Below are 27097 nucleotides of genomic sequence, written 5' to 3'. Positions count from 1 at the left end.
TATGAATTATGATATATTAGTATTATAGTGTATTAAGATACTATAAAAACTTAGTATCCAGATTTGGTTCGGTTCTGATTCTAATCGTCGGATCGTATGCTGGAATCGAAGAGTAACCAAGTCCAGTCTCGGTTCTGTTCAACAGTTTCGGATTGTAACCAAATTCTATTCGGTTCAGTTACGATTATTCGGTCTAAATCGAGTTCCAATTTGACACCCTTAGTTTTAGGACTATGTACGAGATAAGAAATTATGACATTGACTGACAAGGAATCTCTTCTCCGTGGGTGAAGAGAATCTTTTTCGAATATATATATTTTTTCTTTTTCTTTTTAGTAGCAAGATTGTACTACAGAAAACATTGTTTGAGACATCATAGTCTAAACATCCAACATTCTAAATCTATCTTCATCTTTAATCACCCACAACCACCCCTTCTTTATATTAAAAAGGGTAGGGAATCGATGCCTGGTCACATGGCCCTTGCGGTTCAGACATTGGAAAGGTAAAAAGACCACCTTACCCTCGTGAGTTCACCCCTGTTGGGTGCCTGTGGAAGCGCTCCTATTGGCTTTCCTCACAAGGAGGGTGAAATTTTTTTTTTTGTCAGACACTCATGGTCGGGCTAGGCTTTTACTTTTACTTGACAGGTCATGGGCTAAGGCTGCTTGGGCTTGAGTTTGTTGGGCTGCTTCTACCTATTTCTAAATCTAAACCGTCATGGATGAGTTTCTTTCTAATAGGCATGTCCATATGAAAGGGTACATACATGTCTTTATGCAAAGACATGACCACATATAAGGGAGTGCTCTAAGTTTCTGATTTGAAATCTTTCCTTCCAGATTCCATAAGATTAAATCCTCGCCGTTAAAATCCATCGCTTCATATGTGCATACCCCTTCAAAAGGTTGCCTTGAAAGGGAACCATCAATCACCTCTATAAATAAGAGGGCCCATAACACTCTTTGGCATCCAATTTTCGGATTCTCTCTCTCTTTAGCAATCAACATTACCCAACAGATGTGAATCTAAACCCCTTCAATTCTGAATAGGGATTCACTCCAACGAGGGCATCACTCAATGAGTGCCTAATGAGCGTCCAACAACTGGGTTTGTGCATTGAATGGGTGTGCATCGAGATGTGTGCTAGTCAACCCAACTGTTGGAGGATCCGGCTCCTCTCCTACGAGCCCAGCACATAGGAAGTGCCCAATGAGGCATCCAACGACTGGGCTATTGGCCGCGCAATGGGATGTATGATAGGCCCCACACAGTTACACATCCCTGTACACACCCAATCGTTGGATGCCTCACTGTGCACTCTCTAGGTGTTGGACTTATAGGAGAGGAGCCCAATCCGTGGTTGAATGCCTCATTGGACACTCATTGGATGATCTACTCATTGAAGAGAATCCGGATCCCTTTCATTCTTGGCCATATGGAACTGCATTCATTGAGAAAGTGAGAGCATTGGGATTTGAGATACTTGATCATAGTTGAACACTATTGTTTTACCTTTCCTGTTTTCAAAAGTCCATTAAAAGGAGAAGAAAAAAAGCTAAAAGTCGATAAACCACTGATGAACATTGATGGAGGCTTAAAGAGAGAGAAAAAGAGAGAATTGTCAAATGTGGTGACGAGTAGAGGGCCCAAGATGATGCCATGCCACCGTTAGAATCCCATCTCTCTAAGTAAAGGAATAACATTTGTTTGTTTGTGTGGACAACCGACAATTGCAAATCTCAAATGGCCAAAGAAATAAAATAAAAGATTGGCTTTCCTCTCACCCCGCAAGCCATTCCTGATATGACCCACCTAAGACATCCACAGACAGAGATGGAAGAGATACAGAGAAAGAGAGAGAGGTAGGGGTCCATGCATCAAATACCTTGTAGACAGATTCATTCATTCTCGACCAACCAAACTATTGGTTCATGTGATCGTTTGATGCCCACAATTATTCTCTTCTACTGTGACTGCAGTAGCTAGTGACCCTTTTTTTTTTGGGAAAAGTCATTAGCAAGAGAACTGGAGAAACTCCATTAATGTCTGAAACCCCATCTCACCTATTCTTCTTGGTATTACCATAATCATATAACATTCGAAGGAAACATCTAAATGGATTCCACTGCTTTTTCTTACATTTTTCCTCACCAAAACCCAAAAACCAAGAGGTCTCTGAAGATTGAAAAGGACTTGCTGCAATCTCGGCAACCCCAGAAGTCTAAAAGCTGATAAAAATTACCTTTCAATTCTCACTGTAAAATTAAACAACTCTCAATTCAAATGGTCATTTTTGAGAGAAATTTAAGGTCTATCCTTTTGAGTTAATTTCCATGTAACCATGCATAGTGTTGTGGCTCCGTATAGAAAAAGGCAAAAGCTTTTTGTGTATAAAACAAAACACTTTTAATAAGGTTGACACTTGACTACTCAAAATACCTTATTGTACAAGGGGGCTTTTTTATTTTGGTAAGCTATTGGACAAGGTTCAAACTAAGGTTATGTTTGGTTGGCAAGAAATTGATAGAAAAGAAAAAAAAATTCAATTTTTTTTTTTAAAATTTAAAGAGAAAGATAGACACATAAATCAATCATTGTGTATCATGGATTTTGTCTTATTATATTTTTTTTTTAAAATTTTTGACAACCAAACATAGCTTAAAGGGAAAATTCATTATATGTTGTCACACTCAGTGTAACTAAATGAATGTGGTTACACAAAACAAACCCCTTTCCTTTAGACGCCCAAGGAAAATTTTATACAAGGGAAAATGCCACGTACTCCATCTAGTTAAGATGACCTTGTCTCCATAGCTAGCCATTTTTAATCATGTGAAAGGTTGATTTGGTCAAATCCACCATTGGATGGTTAGATAATTTTTTATTTATTTATTGCATTTGTCAACACATTATTTGAGTTTTATATTTGGTTTTTCCTTTGATGTCATTATGTTTGCCTTTGGCCCAAATTTACCATGTGGATAGATGGTGACATGGAGAGAGCAGACCTCGATGCAACAGTAAGGTTGTTCCATTACGACCAAGTGGTTATGGGTTTGAGTCAGGAAAATATACTCACATAATTGAAAGACCAACCAAGCTTCTGCTTGACTTCTGCTTGACAAATATCTCGGGACTTGTCGATAAACTTACTGGACCATGAAGAAAACTTTAGTCGCTTATTTCATGTTAGCTACAAAAGCCATTCTAGAGTGAAAGGCTGCACTTAGTTTTTCTATGTTACAACTTACTGAGTTTGCCAAGTAACAAAACAAAAAGTTGAAGAATCTGGGACTATCAAGAGGGTGCATAAGATTATAATGGGAGTGCATGGGCAAACAAAAGGAGGGATTATCTCTACCAGAATACTACCATGCATGAAAACTCTTGAGATGTAACAATAATTTTGGTTGTGTTTGTTATGCATTATCGGAATAGATTATGGATCTAAAATGCATTTTGAAGTTAGAAAATAGAAAAGAATCGGGTTTCAAAATGCATTTTAGACCTAGAATCTATTCCAAGAATGCATACCAAATACATCCTTATAAAAGTTTGCAAAACTAAGTCTTTTTTCTAGGCGGGCCCTATTTCTATCACATGGCTTATTAGATGGGGCCGTAACTTTGTAGACAAGTAAATCTTAAGGTCCTTTGTTCATATGTCAATTTTTTACTAAATCAGAATTAGTCAAGTCGTAAAATTAAGTGATCAAAAATTTCAAGACTACAAAGAAGGTGCATAGGAAAACATGGGATAACTAACAGATATAAGGATGTATGGATACAAGGGAGCATTTGACTATGAGACAAGGTTCTTTGAGCAAGCGGCACTGATAGGTGCACTAATGAAGTGAAATAAAATGACATCATACATTAGGCAGCAAAGAGGTTATTTCATGTGAGGAAGAGAGATATAGATACAAAATTGCTTACGTACTCAATCCCAAAGGCTCAAATAATATTTTCGTTGTTCAATTAATCGTTGACTTGCTAATAGAGTGCAAGCTCCTAGAAAGTTATGGGTTTAACCCTACTGAACCTTATATTTTTTCACTCTTTGGTCACTATTTTTTTCAAGGGTGGTATGGGGTTAGTCATACCTCACATTGATTGATTTAGGGTTTTGTCTCGGAACTGAAAACAATAGGCAGAGTGGTGGTATGGTTTAGGTCTTGTCGAATAATTTTGGGGTGGCTTTTTGAATCTTTTGATTGGTAAAGAGTGTGGGATCCACATTGTTTACTTTTTTGTTTTCTTTTTCTGGGTTTGTTTAGGGACCGCAGACAAAGGGGCAGTTAAGGCATGGCTCGTTAAGGTAACCGACGAATTGAATCTTTGATTGGTAATTTTGTGGAACCTACTAGTTTGTTGACTCCTTTGCCTTTCTCCTTTTGCTTTTGCCTTTTTCGGCATCACGCTTGTGATTTACATTTCTCCCTTCTTTTTATCTCTTAATTAGTGTATACAATTCCAAATATGGCCATATGGGGATGATCAGATTAGGGTTTCAAAAATAAAGATCGGATCGGATGGATGGCTGACCCAATTTTGGTCGATCCTATTCTAAAATCTAGGGTTAGGGCAATTTTGGTTCTAAGTATAGGTAAATCAATATTGTCAGAGTCTAAATGCATCGGTATTATATTGGTATCTGTTGAGACTAATACAGGCAACGTAGGGAGGAATTTGAACATCATACCAATGAGTGCCTTAAATAAGGTATCATTCATATGGCACCCACATTTTCAAAGCAGGTGAGAGAAATGATAAAAAAAATAATAATAATAATAATTTTTTTTTTCTTAAAAATATAATTATATGGGCCACAAGTATGACTCCCAAACATTGGACAGGATGATCTTTCACAAACACTTCAAAGTTTGAACCAAACTCATTGTTGTTTAATTATGAAAATCCCAAATTTGAAATATTTTGGGTAAAGAATGGATTCTGAAACCCGATTCTTCTCTATTTTTTCACTTTGGAATGTGTATTAAATCCAAAATCTTTTCCAAAAGTGCATACCAAATACAACCTAAGATTTTGACTAAGAGTTCGCTTTTAATGAACCTTTGATAGTGACTCCGGTTAATGGTTCTAGATCAGCAACTCAAGCTCAGCCAATGGAACATTATGTGGCCCGGCCCCTTGGTCAGATTCCGTATTGTTTGTAGCTTGCGTTGGTTTTCTATCAAGGAGAAAGTTTTTCTCCACCCATAGAGGACGGTTCACCCATCATCATAGGATTCACAAACCCGGAGAGGGTTTGAACATGCTACCAAAATACCCTCCTAATGGCCTCTCCCTCCTCCAGTCACGCGGTGAATGAGATCCATTCATCGTGGGTGGAGGAATATAGTTGCCAAATTGTAAAATAAATCAATGTAAATCCAAGACTATTAAAAAGGTGCACACAAATACTTGGATAACTAAAAGCGTCAACATTCTAGTACATGACAGGGCATATGAATTGAATTAATGTTTGAAATTTGACACATGACTAATCCAGACAATTTCTTGATATCTAATGGTGATTGGAATTGCAACATCATCTCTTCACATGACACAACTAGATAGACCATCTATAAATTCCATACATAGTGGACTGAATGGTTTAAAAAACTTTTTGGTGGTAGATTTTTTCCATACTCTTGTATTGAATTTTTTATTTTTTTTTCGGTTGGAACCAAAATTTTTAAAAAATAAGATAATGAGAAATCAAAAGAGACTAAAACTTCCAACTTTACCACATTGGTGACGATAAAATGTAGCCATTAATTAAAGGGATTTTTTTTTGACACCCTAAATAATTTGTAACTTTTTTTATTTTTATTTAAACCTTTAATATAATATACATTTTTTTTAAATAACATCCTAAATAATGTTATTTTGCATGTATACTCAAAAAATATGCATAACTTTCAATCTTTTGATAATGATATAATGAAACCACTAATAGGCGAGAGAAGGCAAGAATGGGTATTAAGAGAATCTTTTGAAAACACCAAAATCCTGAGGGATTTGTGAACCTAGGATAGTGGGTGAATCGTCTTCAATTGGTGGAGGAAAACTTTATCTTTAATTATATTGCCTCTTCTAAATTTTATGTACTTTTTTTTTGTAGAAAAATTCTATGTACTTGAATCCATCTTGGGCGGTTCACATTCTACAGAAGATCAATGTCAATTTCTATCACCAATAGATGTTAGATATTGTCTCATGAGTCATGAAGGGAATCAAGTGGTGACTTACTTGTCAAATCAAGTAGTGACTTTAATTGTCAAATGGACATGACCCATAAATAACTTGTTTTTATGAAAATAAACGATTAATAAATTATAAAGATGATAGATTAGTACATTGTTCAAAGAGACAGGGGATTTTAGTACGACTAGACTAGTATACTGTACAAGATATTTTAACCAATTTTTTTAATTACTTATTTTTCAAAGGCCGAAAAGATGTATCTTTGGCCCCATCCAAAATCTACGGGAAATATAATATCCTTTCAAAAGAGACCATGGAGAATGGGATGGAGTTGAAAGAAGTCTAGGTAGTGCCTTATTGGAGCACCAAACTTCTTTTGACTTCAAACCTCTCAATGCAACATACTCAAAATCATTGATGATTTTAGCTAACTCTAGTTTTAATTCATGATTGTTTTTAATCAGTCCTGCAGTCAACAAAATGAATTTGTAATCTAACAAAATGCCTAAGTCCATCCAGACGATCCTATATCTCTGGAATCAAACCATGCACATAACAAAACAGGAAAATCTAGAATAGATAATTCAAGCTTAGTCAAAGCAGACATAGCTTCGTTAGTAGAAATAATGATATCCAGATTAAACGAAGGGGGAATAATCTTAAGATCCGACATCTATTGTTCAACCTTTCCCAACACAATGAGAGGGTTGGGCTTGACAGAATTATATAGACAATTGTTTATACTATCCCAAATGAAATAGTAAGTAATAATAAAAACAAAAAAAATAATAATAAAAACAGAAAAAACCAAATAAGAGTAGGGTTATCAAGCTTGCAGCTTAAGAGGGTAGAAATACAGAAATGTCTTAGAGATGGAAATGAAAGGAATTCTGTCATCAGATCCAAAGGACCAGCTACCCAGATATGTTTAATCCAATCACAAGAAATGAAGATATGCCAGAGGGTTTCATTATAAATGTCACAAAGAGCACAAGTGGGGTCGACCTCAGTCCATTTCGAAACAATATCCTTAACTGGAATCGCTTCATGTAATACATGTCAAAAAAACATTTTAAATTTAGGACGCAGCTTAAGTATCCAAAAAAAAAATTCCACCAAGTGGTACATGAAAAATCAGTATTAGAGGTGCAAGAAAGAAAAAAAAATCGTTGTTTTAGTGCTAAAGCGGCCATCCTTAGTCAGCGTGCACCACCAAGGGTCTCTCGAGTTTGAACAGGGAATGTTGAGAATATTGGGCACTAAGGAATGGGTGACATCCCTAATAAGATCACCATTCCATCGATCTTATCAAACTTGTTCTTAATTTACAGACCAAATGATCTTGTGGAAGAAGGTGACTACTTCCGGTCCTCTATAGAAAATTATCCTCTCCAATTCCTTACAGTGTAGCAGTGCGACAGTGTTAGGTGGAGATGTCAACACCTGACAGTTGTTGCATCCAACGATTCATATCAATGAGATTGGACCGTTGGATGCGGCAGCTGCCAGGTGTGAACATCTCCACCTAACACTACCGCACTGCCACACTTTAGGCATTGGAGAGGATAATAATCCGTCCTCTACTAGAAGAGAATAAAAATAAAGAGGTTAATTTAAAGGTCCTGTCTGTCCTCACCTATGGTAAAAGAGCATCCCCTCACTATGGAAATCTGAACATTTTGGGTATTGCATGATAGAGGATTTAACGATGGCACATGAGTTTAGTCACAGGGTGAGGAGATTCTCTCTTCTCAATGGGTGAAGAAAAACTTCACTATTTACCACTTGGCAGGACATGAGTTAGTTCATGTGATAGAGGACTACTCGTACATCTCAATGACCGAATTTCAGTCCAAAGTAAGCAAGAAAATGAGATTCAATATAAAATACAAAATGACATCTTTTGTAATTTTAGTTATTTCCTCCACTCATTTTAAGTTTAACTCGTAACAATGAGATGCTTGTGTGATCCTCTATCAAATTGACTAACCCACGTATCATGGGGCAAGTAATGAAGCATTATAATTACTAGACATTGTAACGGGCCCAAGACCCTTAGGAACCTTCGGGGTTTTAACAAATGGCAATGTGGACAAATACGTGTACCACTCCACTCCTAATGGTTCGGCTATGGTGTGACCTTTACTATGTAAGGGTTGGTTACGGTATTCTAAAAAACCCTAGGTGCCCCATCAGCCTGTCACACCATGTTTGTCTAGGCAAGTTGAGCATGATGTAGATAGGGTACTCAGAGATGTCCCATATTATCAAAGTTTTTGTTTTTGAGGTGTGAAACGGTGAAACCTCCAATGGGCCCCCGAAAAATGGGCCCCCTTATTATTATGCTATTACTATTACTACCTATAACTATTACTTTGAGAGAGAGAGAGAGAGAGATGTAGAACGGTCGAATACTTGACGTATCCCTCGATTTACGCTAGACCTCCATTGGCTAGCTGCCGCCATTGAGTTAGAAGCTCATCCTTGTCTTGTGAAGTGCATTGATCATATGGGAATATAAAACTTAAGAGAGAAAGTTTTCTATTTGGGAATGTGGCCTACACTAGTACTCCCATGAGTCTATCTCTTTCCTACCCATATGAAAAGACATCTCAGTCCCTTGTTTTTTAGGAAGACAGAGATAAACACATGAGAGTGTTGGCGTTCGCCATAGTCTCGTACAAAAAACTTAGTCTGAGAAAAAAATTAGATACTTGAGAAGATATCAATACATAAGGGTATGTATTTGAGTTTAACTTTAAAATTTGACACATGACCATTTAAAACCATACCCTATCCATATAACCTTGAAATTATGATGTCACATTTTCATGTTGTGTTAGAATAAATCGATCCGAATAGAGACAAATCCTAAAGCCAGAATCTTCATAATGCGTTTAAGAATACAATCAAATAAATAATAGAAAATAAGGATAAAACCACTGACCTTATTTCACATCCATAGTGATGATGATTGCAATGGAAAATAAAGAACAAAGATCTAGGTGCTTCCCCTCTATTCCTAAAGTAACTGACCTGATGAGAATACCATATGAACAGGGACGATGAACACTGAATATCTCCCTCTCTTTCCAGAATCCACTCCTCAATAGTGATTGAGAATAATTAGTTGTTATGGATCGAGGGGGGATCTAGCTCTCCTTATATAGTAATTCCTATAGGGTCTGACTCATCACAGTCTCAATAGAAATCTATATGGCCCACACTAAGCCAGTCCACATTAGACTTCTAATATAACTTAATGACCCAACTTTATTAGACCAAAATCCTAATTAACCTGATTTAGAGATTTAATTATATCCATATGAAATTTAATTAGAACTAAAATTCTAACATGTTGCACAATTATGTAAACCACACAAAATTTTCTTATGTGCCCCATGAAAAGATACTTTAGCCTTTAAAAATTGGCAACGATAGGAATTGAAGCATTTTTTTACCATGTGACCAAACACTGATTGGCCCAAAGAAAAAAATTTAATGAATAAATAATAAGAATATATTAGAAAATGAAAAAAAAAACAATAAAGAGGGGAGGAAAACTTTCCACAATGACCATCCAAAAAGTCTTTCTAAAACGCAAATAGAGGTGAAGAAAGAATTTCTTTTCCACTAGTGATGTAACCCTCATTAACTCTCATCCCATATTGTATCGATTGAAAAGAATCAATCTCTATGATGAGGAGATTCTTTCTTCACCATGTGTGAAGAATAAAAAGAAAACCCATCTCTATTGCCACATCATCTGCCACGTTGTAAGATTCCTAGGTTGTCTATATCCATTTGCTAGACGACACGCCCAGTAGACCCGTTCCTATCCGTTATGAAGGAAAAAGTTTCTTCTCGCATCGTCCATGCTTTGTGTGGCTACGTACGATTAAAACATATTTATAATAAAAGAGAAAATGTAGTACGTAAATTCACCTTGGAATGTATGGATGGGGGAAGAGGATGTGAGTGATCATGGTCCATTAGATGGGCTTTCTGAAAAGCCTAGCCATCCTCCCATGGGACTAGCTAGCTGTTTGTTTTAGGCTTCTGTGTGGTTAAGAATAATCAGAGTTTTGTATATCATGGGTGGGTAGAATGATGTTTGCTCTTTGCACCCCTTGATTTTTCCTTCTGTCTCCCTCCCTTTGGGGGTCCTATGTACCTTTTACCTGTGAAAAGGATACCCTACAAGGGACCTTTCTTTTTTCTTTATTTTTTTTAACTAAGGTGGGCCCATCACAATGGTGGTCCAGAGGAGGATTGGGCATCCATGGGGCCAAGGGGGCATGGGGTTCGGGCAGGGTTTTAAGAATCAGAAATCGGATCGGTGAATAATTTCCACTAATCCGACACGGCTGATTCACACTTAGAAACCCTAGAAATTTCTCATTTTTTGATTTGAGGACCCATTCTAGGGTTCTTGAGCACGATTTGGGACGATTCTGATTCCGATATTGATTGGTATCCCTAATGATCGGTTCTATCCTGATTCCATGTTTTAAAACTCTAGGTTATGGGGAAAATAGTCCTCTTCAATTCCCTAAAGTTGTGCAGTGCGACAGTGCTAGGTGGAGATGTCAATACCTGGCAGCTCAAACATCCAACGGTCCGAGCTCAACATAAGTCAATGAGCTCAGACCGTTGGATGTTCGAGCTGTTAGGTGTCGACATCTCCACCTAGCACTGTCGCACTGCACAGCTTTAGGAATTGGAGAAGATTAAAATCAAAGTTCTGGCCGCCTGGCAAATTGATATGATAGGAGAATTGGACACGAGACCAGCCTAACACCCTACTATGACAAGCATGGGCTTAAACCACTAGAGCAAGCGAATGGCTACACGGATCCCACCCCTTATTGAGAAAATCAAAACTACCCTTCCCCTTGGCCATCCAATGCTACCAAAGAAAATTTTCCTTTTCTACTTGTTTACATGGAAACAAAAGTGAACTCTTTCATCTCTAACCCTATCCTATCATTAAATAAGTAGGCTCATCAGAAGTGTATTTAACAAAACAAAAGTGAGGATATATAGATTATCAAGCATCAACCAGTTGACATTTTTCTTATCATTGGAGCAATACTTAATCTAGTTTAATTATATTAATCCCCCTTACTCATGATCATTCTCAAACACAATCTACTCCACATGGAGTGCTTTAAGAACTCAAGCAGGCATGCATAGGAAGGCAGTATACCTAGTGGAGTACATTGTTTAATGTCTTTCTATATCTTATAATTCCATTAAACAATGTCTTTGTAGCTTTAATTATTTGTTGCAGGTATTATATATATGCTTCCATATCTTATCTTAACAACCTTAATTAAGCTACCATACCATGCCATGATTATAATCAAGTAAAGGAGAAGGAGAAGGCTATATTGTTATATGATACTTCTTACATTTAATTTAATTTCTTGTAATGATAAGGGAATTATACCCATTATAAGATAGTGATATATATGTATATCACACTAGATTGTGTAAAGTAGATTCATGTACCTTTCAACTGATTATTTTTTTTTTTAAAAACAGAAATTATTTCCAATCATTTTACCAATAAGAAACCCTAACTTTTGCAAAAATAAAATATGTGACCTAGATTCATTCCCTTGACCCTTGCTCAATACCAAATTCTACTACTTTCTATGTACTGACCCACTTGGGCATTTCCGTAAATATCTTTTAAAGAGTGTTCAAAATCCCCACGCCAATAGCATAGGGATGCCTTTCTATGTCATCTCACATTCTGATCATGTGTGTTTTGCACTAGCATTATTTCTCTCTTCTATAAACATGTGGGTCCTTGTTGATGAAATAGTTTCTCACACCGTGATTAGTATCGCATGGTAAACCTTCTCCTTCTTACAGTTATTTTCGAGCAATTAGGGTTATATTATATATGATTTGAGATTTTTTTTAAAGAGATATATTTGATTTTAGATTAACATCATATCTTGCATACATAATTTATAAGGTAAAGGTCGGTATACATTTTATTTATTTATTTTCAATTCGAGATATGGTGGGCCTCATGTGTACATGTGAACCAAAAAGAAATTCCTCCGTCCTATCTGCCTAAGCAATTCCTATAAATGATATAGGTTTGCTTTTCTTTCTTTTGTATATGAGTGTTTCCATAAAGTGTAATATATAATATGCATGTATATATGTACACATAAATCCAGATTGAAAAAGGTTGGGTACACTGTCGGTGTGCTATAAGTTAGTGTCCATTGTGTCTATCTCTCTCTTGCCCCCTTTGAAATGATCCCCTGTCTCTCTTATATGATATTTCATCCCACACTTAGGTTGGTGCCGTCCACTAGTTTACCGCACATGAGGATTGTGCTTATCTCTCTATCAATTCAGATTTAGCATTATTTCATCCTAAACAAAGCCCACACAAACATAAATCCTAAAGATATTTATCAGATCAGATGATCAAAGCTAGCTAGATGATACTAAAGAGATGCCCCAAGGGGGTTGCTCAGTTTGCAAAGACCAACACCTCGGAAAGAAGAAGTCATGAGTTCAACTCTCCTTGGGGCCCAACTATCCAAAAAAAATTTTTTTAAGAGAAGAGTAGGTTCTAACATTTTAAGAATGCAATGTACATCTTGTTGATAGACTGCCATGGAGCCATTTCCAACATATATATTTGGTGCGAGATTGACGAACCAACCGGGCGACTACATCATGAATTCAAGGCCGGCTGAAACCATTATGTATCCATCAGATATCCCTGATGATCTCTTTAGTCTTGTAAAAAATGATTCTAACCATTGTAATTTATTATCGTGTGTAATTTTTTTTCAATAAAGTGATATTTGGGGCTGAGCGTTTATCTCAAATGGCACTGCCAGCTTTAGGTCTGGTCGTAAGACGCTGGAGGTCAGGTGTTCAACTCTCCGAATTCCCACTTTCTTCCCACCAAAATACAAAGTAATAAAAAAAAAAAAAAATAGTGATATTTATATACCCCCAACCCACCCCCCACCCCCAAAAAAAAAAAAAAAAAAAACTAAGAAGAATCAAGTATTGTAGGCATTGAGTTCCTGGTTTCACACTGAGAAATCTATGTATGGTGAGAACTTGTGGAAAGATCTAGCTATATAGAAAGAAAGGCTTGGCAATTTACCAAACAAATTAAGCTAATTACCAGTTCATTAATACAATTACCTCAGTACATATATAGTTCTAATCCTGCTTTATAGATCAATACTTCCACCAAATTATGTCCATTGTTGCACAAAGTCGATCATTAATAAAATCAAGGACCATAGTGAGATCTTAACCTGTTGGATCTACTGTCCAAATCTTCAAAAATAAAATAAGGTCAATCTGGTATTTGAATTATACCCCAATATTTCAAGGGCATTAATGGACCTACTATTCCTTGTTTGTCCATATCCACTAACTTAAAATAAGAAATTCTTAATTAGTACCTATAATGATCTAATAACTAATAATTAAAATCTATTAACCAAAAAAACAGAATCTGCCTTGACCTGACCATCAAATTAATTAATTAATAAAATTGTTGCCGACTGTATATATATATATACATCCAAATGAAAGCAACTAGTCATAAAATTTTCCATCATAAAATTTTTCAGTTAAAAATAGCCGACATGGTCACCATCAGTTCAACTGTATTATTTGAGTCTTACATAACCTTTCCCTTGTAGTCCATTTAACAAGAAAACTTGTTTGTTCTTTGTACTATTACAATTAAGCCCTCTTGATATGAAGGAATTAATAAAAACCAGATAGAACTGAATTATATGCCTAAAACATCTAATAAAACCTCTCTTATGCTATATTTGTTAGGGTTTTGAGTTTAAGCACAAGGTTACTTAAAGCAATACACCCTGCATATCAAGTTTGGAATAAACAGGTTGCTGCCTCAAGTTAGTATTTACAGGAAAAACTAGGATTTTAGGTTAGATGGGTTCTATCCAATGGGACCCACCACAGCCTAATTCCTTATTCAAGTAGACTTATATTAGAACATATAAAAGGGTTATTGAATATATCCAACAATATTAACCCAGAATATTAGATTAGATACCATATTAAGATAACCCTTTTCCTATATTTACTTGCTCTATCTCCATATTTTATTATGATTATTGTTGTTTAAATTTGTTTAAAGTTAAATGAGATAATGAAGCTTAAGGGTCAATAAATGAAGAAAAAAGAAAGAAGACCAGAACACAGTCATAGTCATCCTTTTTAGTGTACCTCCCACTCTCCAATTTATTTAACCTAGCTTTGTCCTTTCTTTTTCATTCTCCATACACTAAATGCTCTTTGCCTTCTCCATATGTCCCAGCCCTAGCTTCCTTCCTTCCTTTTTAGTTACTGAAAGTTTCTGCTGCCATTTCTTCTCCAATTAGGGTTTCCTCTTTCAAGACTCAATTTTCAGTAACGAAACATCTTAAACTTTTATCATTCAATGTCAACACTTCTATTGATCTGGGAATTGAAGAATCAAATAACAGGTCTTGAAAGAACTCACACAAGGGGAAAGAAAGGGGTGCTACTACCCTATAGCCTTATTCTCTTCTGATCAAGAAACCTAGATCACAAACAGGTAAGCACACATGCAGATGCCCTTTTTGACTATTTTCTTTCTTCTTTTTTTCTTTTTGAGGGGAGTATCTGATTTAGGGTTATGCCAGATTTGATATTTACAGGTAACATAACAAGTGCTCATATCATCTTAAAACAGGTATGAAAAATAAGAAGAAAAAAATTAAAAATACTCTTGTGTGATCTATTTACTATTTATAGTAAATGGTGCAATTGAATTCCATGAAATGAAGGAGTCTCAGAGAAAAAGAGTTGAATCAAGCATTAATTCTCAAAAGAGAGGGCAAAGGAATGGAAATATTAGACATTTAAATTCAAGAAAAAAAATATATATAGGAATTTAAGAATTGGTGTCTCCAACCTCGGGTGACAATGTTAATCTTAAATTCCTCCAAAGATAATGGAAGGCAAGTCTTGTGTTGGTGCAATTGAACTCTAATTCTCTATACATGAAATCTTGGATTCTTGTTCTTTACTGGTTTAATTATCTTGTTTACAGTAGTACTAAAAGATGGCATCATCAAGCTCTTCTGGATCACCCTGTGCAGCCTGCAAGTTCTTGAGGAGGAAATGCATGCCTGGTTGCATCTTTGCACCATATTTCCCTCCAGAAGAGCCACAGAAATTCGCGAACGTACACAAGATTTTTGGTGCAAGTAATGTGACAAAGTTACTCAATGAACTTCCCCCTCATCAAAGAGAAGATGCAGTGAATTCTCTTGCTTATGAAGCCGAAGCACGAATGAAGGATCCAGTTTATGGTTGTGTTGGAGCTATTTCAGTTTTGCAAAATCAAGTTCAAAGGCTCCAAAAAGAATTAGATACTGCTAATGCTGATCTGATCCGATTTGCTTGTACTGATACTCCGGCACCGAACGCAACAATGGCGCCGATGCCACTTCACCAGAGGTCATCTGCAAACCAGAACCTTTTTTATCAAGGTTCTGGTTTGCCTCTTCCTTACCCTCCTCCTCCATGGCCTGATAACTCTTCAGGAGATATTCATGATGGTTGAGAAGCATCTAGCTAGTGTGAGTTGTGAAGACTAGATAGCTAGCTTCTTATTTATATATAATTCTTAGACATGGACTGTTCTTAATATTTTGCTTGGATTATAAGGATTGAAGTAATCAAGAACTTTAGTTTTCTATGAGTGTTAAAATGTGAGATATGGGTTTTAAAAGGCCATGATGTCTAGAACCAACATGGTCTATTACAGGGTGTATTATCATTTGCTATGAGATGATTTCTCAATTGATGTTCTTCTGTGTGACTTGTGAAGATAGTGCAATTCTAGAATTCTATTTCTTTCTTTCTTTTTTTGTTCCTTTCTCTTGGAATGAATTCAATTCTAACTAGTCCATGTTCTCTTTGGTTTGTTTATGTTCCAAAGGAAAGAGGGATTTTTTTTATTTTTTATTTTTTATTTTTTTTTTGGGTTGGGGGGAGAGATAGAGAGAGATGATCTAAGTAGGATTTGTCTGGGTAGGTCTATAGGGTTGTGTGGATTATGGTGATTATCATTAACAATTGTCCAAGCCGATGAGCTAAGATGTAGGCCTTGAATTCAGGAATCTCATATTAAAGTATTTCAAGATTTTCAGTTTAAGAAGTTTTTTTACCCAATAACTGTCAGTCTTTATTATTGGAAGATCTTTGTCACAGTTCATCCACACAAATAAGATTTATTTAGAAGTGCTCTCTCTCTCTCTCCTCTTGTTTTAATTCTTCTTAATTTTATGTTTCTTAGAACTCAAAAAACTGATGCATGGCACTGTAAATTTATTGACTTATGTTCTTCTTCTTCTTCTTTTTAACTTGTGTTGCTTGTGAACCTCATCAGCTCCACTGTCATTATCTGAAACAGTAAGTTATACAGTTCCCTAATCTTATAAGATTCATAAAGGGATTGATTTGCCATGTGAAGGACTGATCAAGATTCGTTTATCAGAAGAATTATTAATTTCATATTGAACATGCAATGTGACTCACACCTTTCTCTCCCTCCCCCTTACTCCTCTCCTAACTTTTCACTATTTTCAACAACCCCTCTTACACAAAAATCTCCTATTTACTGCTATCATACCAACACCTATCAGACATTAAGACAGTATTCTCTCTCTCTCTCTCTCTCTCTCTTATATGAATTTGTGCTTGAACTCTGAAGTTGGGGGGAGGAAATAGGTTTACTTATAAATGCATCTGCACTGAATGATTGTATTATACATTAATTGCTTTAGTCAAACACATAGTACACATATGCATGCATTGAATCTATATAATCCAATCATTTGAGGATTATAATTAGCAATTAAATATGGCTTATAGAGGTCAGTTGGTGGTTGGTACACATGCTTATGTGCTAATCAGTGGAATAGATGTCTAGTGTTTCATATTTCATGTGTTAAACTATTAAAGAATCTTAATTATTTTCCAAAACCCTACAATGATACACTACACAGAGCCGAGATAAGTGAGCAAAGATTTGATATGTGATTTGGGTATTGAGGTAATAATCCCAATTGGTTGTGGGTACTCTGACTATCAAGTATAAGAGCCACAAGCCTCCGTCGATGATGGGCCCTGCTTCACCCACGAAGACAGACCCCAGACCCCAGAAGAGGCCTGCGCGTAAGATGGGTACTCCAACTATCAAATATAAGAGCCACAAGAGGCCACCCCACTTTGAACCAATTCAATTTAAGATAGAAGCTTAATATTGAGTTACTAATTTCCTTAATTCATCTCTCTCTCTCTCTCTCTCTCTCTCTCTCTCTCTGTGGGAAAGTTGAAAAAGGTAAAACTGAAATTGCCATTCAATTGAGGATGGCCCAGTACTCTGAGTCTGAGAATCTGAGGGGGTTTGAATTGGGGAAACCAAATCTTATCTACAGATTTCCCTTCCACAGTGAAAAATCTTTGCATTTAAAGTTTCTCTCTCTTGTTATTTTCTTAAAAACTACATGAAATATTGAACAACCCTCCCCCCCCCTCCCCCCCCTCCCCCCCAAACAGACCCAAAAAAAACTTTCATGGGTTTTCTTCCTTTCACAGCTTTTGTGTACAGTCTGTGAAGTTAGTACACAAGTATGGCTCTCTGAAGCTTTTGTTGGGTCATCTGAAGAATGCAACAGTAGTTCCCTTTCAGATTTTATCAATCCCTATTATGGAAAGAAAAAAGGAGTAAATGAACAGTTGAGATGGCCAATTAAAAGGAGGAAAAGGACAAATTACAAGAATATCCATATATGCCTTATGAGGTTGTTACTGCACCAAGTGACCCCAGACAGAATAATTATCACCTCCAATTCGCAGACACCTCCAATTCCTCTAATAGGGGGGAATGGACCCCACCTTGGGCAGTGTTTTCGGGCAGAGGGTAGAGTGATCATTTCTACTCCCATGTGAGGATTTGGAGGAATTGGAAGGGGCAGCGAATTGGAGGGGATAACGATTCCCCCAGATATGGCCACAACTATAGATTGGAAATCCAAGATGATTATTAGAATCATTAAAGGAAGCCAGTCCCCAAGATTAAGAGATTGCTTATCTTTCTAATTTCACAAGAGAGTTTGGTTGCCTCAAAGATTTGAATCCAAGACCGCTTCTGGTTTGGTTTAAAAAAATCACAAGTAGCAATAACTCTTTTAGTCCCACATTAGAAATGGGAAAGGGTTGGAACTTGCTTATATGTCCATATGGGGGACTACAATGGTTGGGTTTTTTGTGGAAAGAATGCTTTCTCTATGGAAACTAAAAGGTGGGTGTGGGCCTATTTATCTTTTTGGTTGTTGTTACAAGTTTGGGTTTGAGCTTACCCTTAAATGGAAAGAAAGCCTTTTAAACACCAGTTTCAAAGGCCACCTGAAGAGTCATCCTACTTCAATAATTAAAGACTCTTGGACTTTGTTTGGATGCTAAAAGAAGGAGAAAAAAAAAACAGAATGAGATAAAAATCACGATGATGTAATAATTAATTTATGTGTCTATCTATTTCTTTATATGATTCAATGATTGATTTATGTGTCTATCTCTCTCTTCAATTTTTTTTTTTCAATTCTTTTCTTTTCTCGGCATCCAAACATAGCCTTGGTGTCCCTAGATGGTGCAGTAAATGAGAGTGGATCAATAGAGGGCGTTTCAACTTTAAGTACAGTGACCATTTAGCCTGACTCAACTCAAATCTTCTGTTGTAGTGTTACGCGGATTATAGTACAACCATACAAATAAATTCTTATAATATCTTAATTGGTAACTCGTTTTTACTACCACTTAACTAGTTGTAGAGAAGATGGTTGCAGTGTCTATGTATATGGTTGCAAGATCTCTCTTCAGCTTTATATACATTGGGCAGCATTGATACATTTGGCATTCTAACAAAAACCTACATGTAAATGTAAGGACCATCTTCTTGCAAGGGAAATATAGGGAAGTGAAATGAAATTAAATCAAATCTAAAATAGAAACTTTTGTAATCATTACTTAACATGATTGTGAAACTAGCTCTAATTCATTCCAAATCTAGTTATTAAATTTTGTAAAAAATTATAATAAAGTTTTACACTTCACTATATATCTATCACGTGTCAGTACATGCATGGGTGGATCCAAGTGATGGAAGGAAAAACTATCACAATTTTTTTTATAAGGGAAAGAGAATACTATTTGGTCGCACCTACACTCAAAACATAGGGGCGTCTCAGGGATTTCCTGTCTTTCCATGGGGGTGTCGCAATCATTTTCATGGCTCTGTGTCTAGGCGTAGGGACATCGTGCTTCATGGGCACTACTAAGTAGCATTATTTCTCCCTTTTATAATTGCAGTGGAAAATGTGTAGAAGAATTGACTCAAATTACAAAGATTCTATTAGGTATTTTTACATTCATTCCTATCTTACCATTGAGATTGGTCATGGACCCACCCATGGATTGCCATTTTTCAAATAGTGAAGCATAGACATTGTGAAGCTTAGAGGACCTTTAAAACTTACTCTACTTTGCAATCAAGGAAAATAAAGATTATGTCTAAGAAGTATAATTATCAAACATGATAAAAGTTTTATAGAGGTTACATGAATATTAGAATCATGATTATAAAAGTTTCGTTCTACTTCCCTTCCCTTTTTTTGTAAAATCAATTTCACTTCCCTTCACTTTTTTTTTTTTTTTTTTTGTTGAATTGCAACCAGTTGGGACCTTAGATATAAAAATATGTACTGATTCACAAAAGACTCTAGAACCCTAAAAAAATATTAAAACCCCACATTGTCCTAAAGTGGTTATTCAAAGGGCAGCCTAGATTGGAAAAAAGTCTAAATGTGCCACGTAAAGATGTATCTCTTGATGCTTGCCCTAGTTCTACAATTTGCTGATTGATTGAGCCATTAAAACCATTTAGATGGGTAGAGCATTCTCTGGATTGTTTACTTGTCAAATTTTGTGACTATTCACAAATGTATGGAATATGAAGTATTTTTTTTTTTTTTTGCACTTTGTCATTTTATTTTAGCTATCAAACTAGTAGGGACTGAACGTGGTGATTCAAGCCATTGGATAGACGAGGGATAAAGTGGATTGACCATTTATCGACCATTTATCCAATTCTAACCCGAACTGAATCAAAAATCGCACAATGCATAGAACTATTTCCACAATGTCCAAAACTTGGGAAAGTGAAAATCAAATCAATATTAAAATAGAGGAGAGTATAGTCTCTCTCTCTATCTTCTCATGGAATGACCTTATTGCCCTTTTATGTACAAAACAATCCTATTTTATCTCATTGATATACTCCTTTATGCTGCTTGCTCAAAGAACCCTCTCTATAAAGATTATGGAAGAGGGATTACTGCCAATCCGTGTAACCTCTACACCAACATTGAGGCCAATGAGAACATGTGCGAAACATTCATTAGAAGTGGGATTTTTCATTTCATAAAGGTGAGACAATCATTTTGCCCTTTTTGTGTCTGAAAGTACAAGCCCATGCAGCCTGACAACCTTTCTTCTTCTAAAATTAAGCCAAAATTCCAAAATAGAATTCTTAGAAGACTCAGATTTTTTTTTTTTTTCTTTCCATAACAATAGAGCATATAAAAATGCTGTCATGACAGACAAGGGACAGCTATTCCCTTGGAAAAATACAAACTTAGTACACAGCATCACAAATTAAATTCCTCTGCTACAAATGCAACCTACGCCACTCACATCGTCACGTGGTGTTCTTTACGGAAGAATGATTAATTACACGTACGGTATAGAAATAGGCCTAGACGTACTGGAAATTTTTTACGAATTGACGAGCTGGACCGTACTCAGCAAGGGAGGAGTCGCAGCCCGCAGGACTGAGCCCCCCTCAGCATTCTGTGCGGCCTTTGGTCGGTTCTGCTTTGCCCGTCTAAGATTACTGTTGACTGGGGCCGATCCTAGACACTAGTCTTGGTATACAACCCGGAACCAATGCTTGTAGAGAATTCCTGACTCTCTAGGAAATCATTTATTGAAAACGTGAGAGCTCATGGCTCTCTCAATTACATAATTCAAGTAGCCGTGGATCGGAACTAGGTCACACCATGGTATACATTACGGCGAGGATTTTTCTTGTCAAATTCTTTTACTCTTTTGGAATTAAGTTGAAATTATAAAGATCAAAAAAAGAAGATGAACAATATCCTCTAGGATCGATAGACCTTAAATGAAGAGGACACATGATGATTCCTTTATGGAGATACGAAATCACACTCTAATTGTCTGACTCAATAATCACATGCTCATACCCTTCCAACACCGCTTCCAACAAGGAGGAATAGAAACAACATGTAGTGGATGACCATTGCAATTCCGACAAATGAGTTCAAGACATTCACCATTTGAGTTGGTAGGTAGAATTGCATCACAATTAATTTTCACCATACCTGGAGATGGGGTTATCCAACCGTTGTTAATAGATTCTGAGGTAGTGTTTAAAACACGTTTCATGGAAGTAGCAGATCTTGAAATTCCAAAAAGACTGAATTGGAAAGTTGTATAACCTCCTCCGGTGTCTAAACATGTCGATCAAAGACAATTTCATTCCTTGCCTTTCCAAGCATCCAACAAATGAAAGTGCAGTGACTAATTATCATCCGACGAGTCACCTTATCATGTGGTGCAATATCCAAACGGTAAACAAACTTTGTTCATGTTAGTAAACACACGAACAGGAAAGAAACTTTGTTGGTTCAGAACCCCAAGGATGTAGTTAGCAAGGAGCATGCCTAAATCAATATTTACCCTGAGTTCGATTCTCCTTAACCCTTTATCCCAGCCCCACAAATTTTAAGCTTTTCATAGGATTCGGTGCTAACCTAGTGCGCATGTGTAAGGGATGTATACACCTGCTCGGGGGATTAGTTGGGCCGAAGGTCCAAACACCCTCGTTAGTGGAAAAAAAATGGTTCTGAATTTAATGGAACAATCAAATATTTCAAAAATAGTAAAAAAAATTGAAAAAGAAAACGGTGTGATTATAACTATGGGCAAGGGATCACGCCTAAATCGACATTTATCATGAGTTCGACTCCACTTACCCCCTTGGGGCCAGCCCCACGACTTTTATGGTTGTCATAGGATTTGGTGCTAACTTGGTGCGCATGGATAGGGGTGTATGCGCGCGGTTGAGATATTAGTTGGGCTGAAGGTTCAAAATCCCAAACACCCTCGTTAGTTAAAAAAAATGATTCATAATTTATTAGAACAGTCAAATATTTCAAAAGTGACAAAAAAAATGAAAATAGAGGATATGAATTTTAAAGATGGGCAAGAGCTCAATGGTTGATCATGTAGACCTTGCACAAGCACAGGAGCCAATGAGAGTGTGCGGTTCTGTGTCTGGGCGCAAGAGCCACGTGATCAAGTAGCGGTCTTTTTCCCTTAAATATTTAGATTTAAAAAGTACATGATAAAACATATATATACACATAAAATTGGTCCGATCCATTCATTATTAATAGGGAAAGCTTTTTTTGAGGTGTTGGGGCAAAGTACATTAGCATCTATGTGTCTATCTTCATGTTCCTCATATAAATTGACTTCGTTGCCCTCCAATGTATGATACTATTTTGTTGCACCTCATGGATGGTCCTCTATACCACTTACTTAAATAATCTTCTTTAGTATTAATATTTGATGTGTAAATCATAAAATATATATATAATCTTAATTTAAATTTTTGAAAATCAAGAGTTTTAATTTTTAAGTTTTAAGTAAATATGATTAAGACCTGGGTGGTTCTCAATACAGATCTTCTACGGCGCCCTGCCCGTAGCGGTTTGGGAGGTCCAGAGAGAGCATCACGTGCAATGTCCGCTTTACCCTTGCTCGAACAAGGCGCTCGGGCAAGGGTAAGACGGACATTGCATGTGGCGCTCTGTCTAAACCGCACAGGCTGCTACGGGCAGGGCGCCGTAGAGGATCACGATCCTTTTCTTTTTCCCCATCTTTCGATTTTAAAAAAAGGACCGGTTTTTTCAGGCCCATATCAAAATGAATAAAAATTGACCGGGCCAAACGGCATGTGGCAGAAGTTATCACTTCTTGTACGCAGTACGCACTAATGCCAAACTGGGACTATAATAGCAAGACATCTTGCCACCTCTTCTCCACGTGGCAAACATATGCGTATAAGGATGAAAGAAGTTTTACGGTTCTACTAGCTCAGTGAGTTTTCCCCCTTCACTAACCCACACATGGATGGTTTGAAAATATCTCTGCAGAGATGTTTGTTTCTGGGATTAAACTAAAACCTATCTAATCATAAATTGGAACCGTCCAAAACTAACCCAGAAATGGTAAGCACGAACCGTCAAGAAAACAAACAAAAAATGTGGCAATAGATTCCAGACTGATCCGACCACCAGACCCTTCACCAGAGAACCTCCATAGACTTGTTTCTCATGCAAGCCTTTTAATTTCCTTTTACTAACACGTGTCTAGATCTCCATACGTGTCTGTTTTTTCTTCTCTTTAAATACCCTTTCTTGACCTTTTCACTCTCTACCTTCCATCTCTTCATCTTCTTCCTCATTCACACAAACCCAGAAGCAGAAGTCACAGTGACCGTCACTCACAGCCATGGCTGATGACCCACCACAGGTTCAACTGCGCCAGCAGCGTCAGCATGTAACGGAGCGCATGAAAGACATGTTTCCTGACAGTGACAGAAGTCCTTCAACCTCTCAAGTAGTAGCTGTAATCACACTCTTTCCCATCGGTGGTATCCTTCTTACCCTCGCCGGTTTTATCCTGACAGTCACCGTCATCGGATTAGCGTTAACTACGCCACTCTTCGTGATTTTCAGTCCCGTTTTGGTACCAGCAGCTATAGCTATTGGGTTAGCTGTGATGGGCTTTCTTACTTCAGGTGCTTTTGGGCTCACAGCACTGTCAGCACTGTCATGGATTATCAATTACTTACGTGGAGCGAGTGCTAGAATGCCTGAGCACTTGGATTACGCGAAGCGGCGCATGCAAGAAGCGGCGGGGCATGTGGACCAGAGGTGTGGGCCAGAGGACTAAGGATGTGGGCCAAGGAATCCAGAATAAGGCCCAGGAAGGTGGTAGGACCTATGAACGAGGATGGACTTAGTGGACTACTCATCTAAACCGTCGAATATGGGAAGATGCCACGAAATGGGGTTTGTTTTTAACGGTGGATAGGGCATATGTTATTGTAGTATATTAGTAGGGTTTGCTATTACTATTGCCTTTTATTTTTACTAGCAGTCTACCTCTAGATTCCATAATAAACGTAATAGTACTATAATAAGGTATGTGGTAGAAGTACCATGCAAGTACCAAGTAAAAATGTTGAGTATGTTTTGATTTTTATTTTCAATGAAAGTCAGCAATTTATTGGAATCGATTAATATAAATTTTTTAAATGACTCCAAGAGATAAGACACATAGGATGTTAGTTTACGTGGCATGATCCATGGATTTTTCATTGGCCCGACTCAACTTTAGGTAACTTTTTGCTTTTTCTGCATTGGAAAGAGAATCTGGCGGCTGGCGTATAATTTATATCTTATTCTTTCTCACAGCGAATTTGGGCTGGAGATTGTTGTGACTACAAATTGAGTTCTTCCAAGCTTCTTCACTTCACTTTATGATTTCATCCTCGCCTTTCTTAATCTTTCCTCAATTTAATAAGTTTCTCAAGTTGGCTTAGGTGGTTAGTTTTGTAGAGAAGAGAATACGTTTATCAAGTTGGCTTAGGTGGTTAGTTTTGTAGAGAAGAGAATACGTTTATCAAGTTGGCTTAGGTGAATAGCTTAGTAGAGAAGAGAATATGTTTACTGAGCCGAATAGATCGAGAGCGCAAGCAAGCCCGCCTCTGTTTTAGAACTTAGAATTTGGGGCAAGTAAAAGTAGGTATTTCCAAAAAATCTTTTAGACTGGATCATCTACACGTACCAAGATGAATGTCCATGTGAGACGCAAGCCCGCCTCTCTTTTAGAACTTGCGGCAAGCAAAAGTAAGTATTTCCAAAAAAATCCTAGAGAATGAATCATTTGCACGTACCAACAGGTAAACGTACATATGAGAACTAACCATCTGTCCTATTTTATATTTTTATCATTTATATTTTTACCATTTACACCATTTACAAAGGGAGAACTAACCACCTGTCCTATCTTATATTTTTACCATTTACACCATTTACAAAGGGAGAAGGGGTTTTTATGAAAATAAAATTAAAATGTGATTGGTTTTCACCACTGGTGGTAGTTGGTACATGCAAAGCAACTGCAATCAAAATCCAAATCCTGAACTAACTTAAGTGGGAAATAGTAGTTTCCGAGCGCTAGCATCCCTTGCTCTCTATCGATTGCTCACTGCCGTCTCATCCGACAAAAAAAACAACCAAAAAGGAATATAAGAGCTGGTTCAACACAGACAGCTTAAACACTATTCTAAAGCCCAACTCTTCCCTCGAGCATTTCTGTTGATGGTTGAGCTTCCAACCTTTCCCGATCCTGGCCTATCCATCTTACCCTTGTTCTCACTAGTTGAACTTTAGCAAGGAACTCGTCATGGAAGCGGTAGCTTATAGGACGGTCTAAAAGATCAATTTGACGCAGGAATGTCGTCGATGATCACCCTGAATGAGGCAAGCAAAGGGAGACACTACGGGCCGACTACAAGAAGCAAAACCCCAACTAGCTTGAATGGGACTCTATAAATCATTTATAAAAGAAGGCCGACGAAAAGGAAAGCAACGCGAGCTTTAGTTGGCCGACCACTACATAAGCCGCCCGCCACAACAGTATTTGGTTTGGAAAGCTTCTCGCTTCCCTTCATTCGATTCGTGGGACCCGCACAGCACATAGCTAGTAGTCAGAGGCCTGTACTACCTGCCTTACCTTTGGATCTGTAAATATTCTAAAAGACAAAAATTGGTGAAAAATAAATTAGGGAGAGGGTTCCCTGAGAAGGACACTCCACCCTCTCAAATTTATTTCTATAATCATTATTTTTCTCACCTTATGAAATTCTTTGAGGAAGCATATTGTACGCCTTAGGCTCAGAGAGCCTTTTCTCAATAAATTATGATCTTACTTTTTTTGCATTTTTAGGATGATATAATTATTTTTCAATGAAGGAAATCCTATAATTTCACAAGAGATAATGATAACTCATAATGATAAGTCACTTTTAACTTGTACCCTTACCTTAAATAACTTTTGAGAATAAGATAAAGGGCAATCAAAAAAAGATTACAATTTTAAGTTCACCACTTTTATGACAATAAATTACACCATATTCTAAAACAGGGGTTTAGAATTTAAATAGCCCACAATTTAACAAATAGTGCTACCGATTAAGCTAAAATAGGACATTATGACTATGGTTTTGGATGTTCTTTTTAAGAAGTGTTTTAATTTTTTCTCATTGAAAAAAATTAAGAATTACTATTTAAAAAATTAACTTTTTTTAATTAAATAAAAAGTCTCTCTAGCCTAGCCTGCGAAGCCCATTTGTGGGCAATAGAAACTACCTGCCTATAGTCCTATAGTTTTTAACAATAATTACAGACACAGTTCTTCATAAGTCTTAACTATAGAAATATCATAACCATATATAAAAAAGCAAATTCAACCCATTATCCCAATCTTTTGAAATGCGAACGTTAATATCCAAATGACTCTGTTTCCCCAAGTTTTGACCATCCCCCTTTGTTATTCTTAAATCAAGCAAAATTGGATTAAACCTGAAATTTTTTATTCCTAAATCC

At 36.8% G+C, this 27097-nt stretch overlaps 2 protein-coding genes across 3 annotated transcripts; both read left to right on the top strand.

Annotated features, from left to right (window-relative positions):
* The first annotated feature begins 14498 nt into the window (after positions 1–14498).
* Positions 14499–15851, top strand: LOC122671911 (protein LATERAL ORGAN BOUNDARIES-like). 2 transcript variants are annotated; one of them, XM_043869394.1, is made up of 2 exons: positions 14499–14823; positions 15325–15851. In XM_043869394.1, the coding sequence occupies exon 2, from the start codon at positions 15334–15336 to the stop codon at positions 15835–15837; it is 504 nt and encodes a 167-aa protein (XP_043725329.1). In that variant the 5' UTR covers positions 14499–14823; positions 15325–15333; the 3' UTR covers positions 15838–15851. The 2 variants fall into 2 exon arrangements, with proteins under 2 accessions (XP_043725329.1, XP_043725328.1); XM_043869393.1 differs by having other exon boundaries at positions 14501–14823; positions 15322–15851.
* An 8082-nt stretch (positions 15852–23933) lies between these two features.
* On the top strand, positions 23934–24377 carry LOC122672038 (oleosin H2-like). The gene has a single exon (XM_043869546.1). The coding sequence runs from the start codon at positions 23934–23936 to the stop codon at positions 24375–24377; it is 444 nt and encodes a 147-aa protein (XP_043725481.1).
* The last annotated feature ends 2720 nt before the right edge of the window (positions 24378–27097 follow it).

The sequence above is a fragment of the Telopea speciosissima genome, chromosome 8 (genome assembly GCF_018873765.1).
Source record: "Telopea speciosissima isolate NSW1024214 ecotype Mountain lineage chromosome 8, Tspe_v1, whole genome shotgun sequence".
NCBI lineage: Eukaryota > Viridiplantae > Streptophyta > Magnoliopsida > Proteales > Proteaceae > Telopea > Telopea speciosissima.
This window is presented reverse-complemented; position numbering and strand designations above follow the sequence as displayed.

Bases quoted from the DNA above. Each gene is read 5' to 3' on its own strand.
- LOC122671911 (XM_043869394.1), top strand. From the start codon at position 15,334: ATGGCATCATCAAGCTCTTCTGGATCACCCTGTGCAGCCTGCAAGTTC.
- LOC122672038 (XM_043869546.1), top strand. From the start codon at position 23,934: ATGGCTGATGACCCACCACAGGTTCAACTGCGCCAGCAGCGTCAGCAT.